Source organism: Fukomys damarensis, unplaced genomic scaffold (genome assembly GCF_012274545.1).
Source record: "Fukomys damarensis isolate Sample0158 unplaced genomic scaffold, DMR_v1.0_HiC HiC_scaffold_1, whole genome shotgun sequence".
NCBI lineage: Eukaryota > Metazoa > Chordata > Mammalia > Rodentia > Bathyergidae > Fukomys > Fukomys damarensis.
This window is the reverse complement of record NW_022900913.1, coordinates 49,339,822-49,342,837: the sequence shown is the minus strand read 5'-3', so window position 1 is coordinate 49,342,837 and position 3,016 is coordinate 49,339,822. Positions and strand designations below refer to the sequence as shown.

Here is a 3,016-nt window from a genome sequence, read left to right as displayed (position 1 = left end):
TTTTTTTTTCAGCTTTAATTGAGTTTATTGTTACATTTTAGGGATACAGTACAGTTACATTCATTGTTGGGATCTTGTACCTCTACATGACAAGTCTTGAAGGGAGGGCAGGGGTAAGGGGAAAACATCAGATGTTTAGATTTTTGTAAAAAAAAAAGTTTGTGTAGTAAGTAGGCAACTACTGTTTTTTGTTTTGTTTTGTTTTGTTTTGGTATGGGGATCAAACTTGGCACCTTGAACTTGCAAGGCAGGTGGCAGCACCACTGAGCTAAATCCCTGACCCTACCATAGTTTTCTTAAAGAGACAATCTTTAAGAAAGTAATATCAAATTAAAATTTTACATGTCCTTTAGGAAAGTGTATTTAGTTATATTAATGCTTGTATACTATTATGACACTTAGATGAAAGCATGAGTACAGTAGTCTGAGAAGAAAAGGTATGGGAAGAGAATAAAATAAAATCTCAAGTATATATTTTTTATTTGTTTTATTTACTTTTATATATTACTGTATTTTCAGAAAGGGAAAGTGTGGTAATTCAATACCCCAAGATCCCTAAGAAATACCTCTGAAAATGCCTATTGAATTAGAAGTTCCAATGAAAAAAGAAAATTTTTTCTTGTTTTGTATTTAGGGAAAATAACGAAACTACCACCAATTTAATAAAACTTAAAAGTTTTTTATATTATTCTTATGTCTCTGTTTTACTTAGCTGGTCATCTGACTTTTGAATGCCGCAATTTTCTCCGAGTAGACCCTAAAAGGGACATAGTTTTGGATGTCAGCAGTACAAGCAGTGAAGATAGTGATGAAGAGAATGAAGAACTAAATAAATTGCAGGCATTACAGGAAAAAAGTAAGCAATCCTTTTCTTTTTCCATTCTTTAAAAGTGTTTCTTAAATGTTCTATTGTGTTGTATCATGCTTATATATCATACTTATCATTAAGATAGGTTTTCTATTTTATATAAGAATTATTGACAAGTTAGAAAATGGGCTTTAACATTGTAGGAAATTTGCTTAAGAAAAAACACTGAGCAGAGATATAGCCATGAAGCAAGTCTTTCTGACTCCACAACCCATATTTTGCTTTTTTTGTTGTTGGTTTTTTTCCATTACACTAGGCTGTGTCACATGTTTTGTAGAGTCTGATTTAAGACTTGGTTTCTAGCCCTATTTGACCATTTTTCTAGTCTATCATTTTTAGCAAGTCTCCTAACTACTCTGAACCTCAGCCTCGTCAGTGGGATGAGATGAAGGATGGATTGTCAAATCATACTGTCAAAGATCAGAGTTCTTAGCTGATATTAAGCTTTACAAATGATTTTTAATATACAAATAATCGTGAAGTATAGGCAAAGCAGTGACAGGTGTTTTCTTTGTACTTAAGGTTTCAGTTTGGTCATGATTAACATAAGTTTCTGTATTACTTAAAGCAAAATAAAATGTAATTGTGAAACATTTTGTATATAAAATGTCTCATTCTTACAGTGAGATTTTTAGGGATGAAATGTAATGCATTAACTACTTTATAAACTACAAAATTTCATATGGTACATACTACATGGAAGTAAAGTATAACTTCATTAGATAAGGTCTTGGGTGTGGGATGAAAAGAGTTATAAATATTAAACTAATTTTATGTTAGCTCATCAGAAAAACATTAAATAATAAACTTGTGATTTGGGAGCTCTGGGGATGTAGCTCAATGGTGTCGCACCTTCTGGCTATCTCAAGGTCCTGTGTTCAATCCCCAGTACTACAAAAACAAAACAAAATTAAAAAAACATAGTGCCTTAAAACAAAATAAGTATAACACATACTTCATAAGGTTGTTATAAAGACTTGTATTTTTAAAATTTAATCTTTCCATAATATATTCAGTTAGGTAAATAAAGAAGTCAAATGTAAGGTACCAGGGCAAGATGACAATACAGGAGGGAAAGAAAATCTCAGAGCACAAACAAGTCATGTGAGTATACATAGGTTCAGAGGAAAGGTAGTTGATTGAATTTATACACTTTTTTTTTTTTTGGGTACTGGGGATTGAACTTGGGTCCTTGAGCTTTCGAGGCAGGTGGTGGAACCACTGAGCTAAGTCCCCAGCCCGAATTTATATTTTTGATTCCTGCTGAAACATCACTAAAACAACAGTAAGGAAAAAAACGTTTGAAATACAAACTTACAAGGTCAAGGAAAATGAATTAGAGCCAATAGCAAAATTTTGGAAACATAAAAAGAAGATGAGTTAATGATTATTGACTGCACACTTGGAAAAGCTCCATCCTTTAGTAGTATGAGATGCTAAAAAAGGTAACCTGATATACCTCTGAAGCCCCTGAAATATATGATAATTAGTATTCACAGTTATCTCTCTAAGTGAGTTTAAAGCTAAAAATAGGAGGATTAGTCTCAAGGATTTAGATCCTCAGTTCTCTGACCTCCTCACTGAAGCCAAATTGCTTCCCTTCATCACTTTAGTGGACTAGATAGGATTAAAAAAAAAAAGTCTTCACAATGGAACACAACATGCAAAACTGAAAACAAGGAGGAAGCTAAATGTCAGATACAGAATGCTGACAACTTTTCAGGCCTCTCTACCTATTTGGTTCCCAGGCATTTATCACCGAAGCAGAATATTAGCAGATTCTTCTCTGGGAAATCTGACTATTTAAGAAGAAAGACCTTAACATTCTGACGTAAGAATTCTTCAAGCGTATGACCTAGCCAGATTACCAGAAAAGTCCACTGTTTCAAGTATCATTTTCTCGAAGTTTCTAGTCAGTTTTTAGACAATCACGAATCAACAAATTCTAAGAAAAGACTCTTGTGAAATATGGGTGTTCATCATTAACAAAAGAGATACATTCTGAGAAATACATCATTAGACAGTTTTGTCATTCAGCAAACATCATAGAATATGCTTAATATAGACTTAGTATAGCTGACAGCACACCTTCTCATTGATCAACATGTCATTATTTGGCACATGATATGTATAGATAGATAGATCTAT

General features: G+C 32.9%; 1 protein-coding gene across 2 annotated transcripts in view; it reads left to right on the top strand.

The window, feature by feature from the left end:
- Srek1ip1 (SREK1 interacting protein 1) overlaps positions 1-3,016 on the top strand; it is a 46,875-nt gene that overhangs the window by 19,402 nt on the left and 24,457 nt on the right. For both annotated transcript variants that reach the window (XM_010637236.2, XM_010637237.3), the window contains exon 3: positions 713-856. In XM_010637236.2, coding sequence (XP_010635538.1) covers positions 713-856 — 144 coding nt within the window. The remainder of the gene's footprint in view (positions 1-712; positions 857-3,016) is intronic.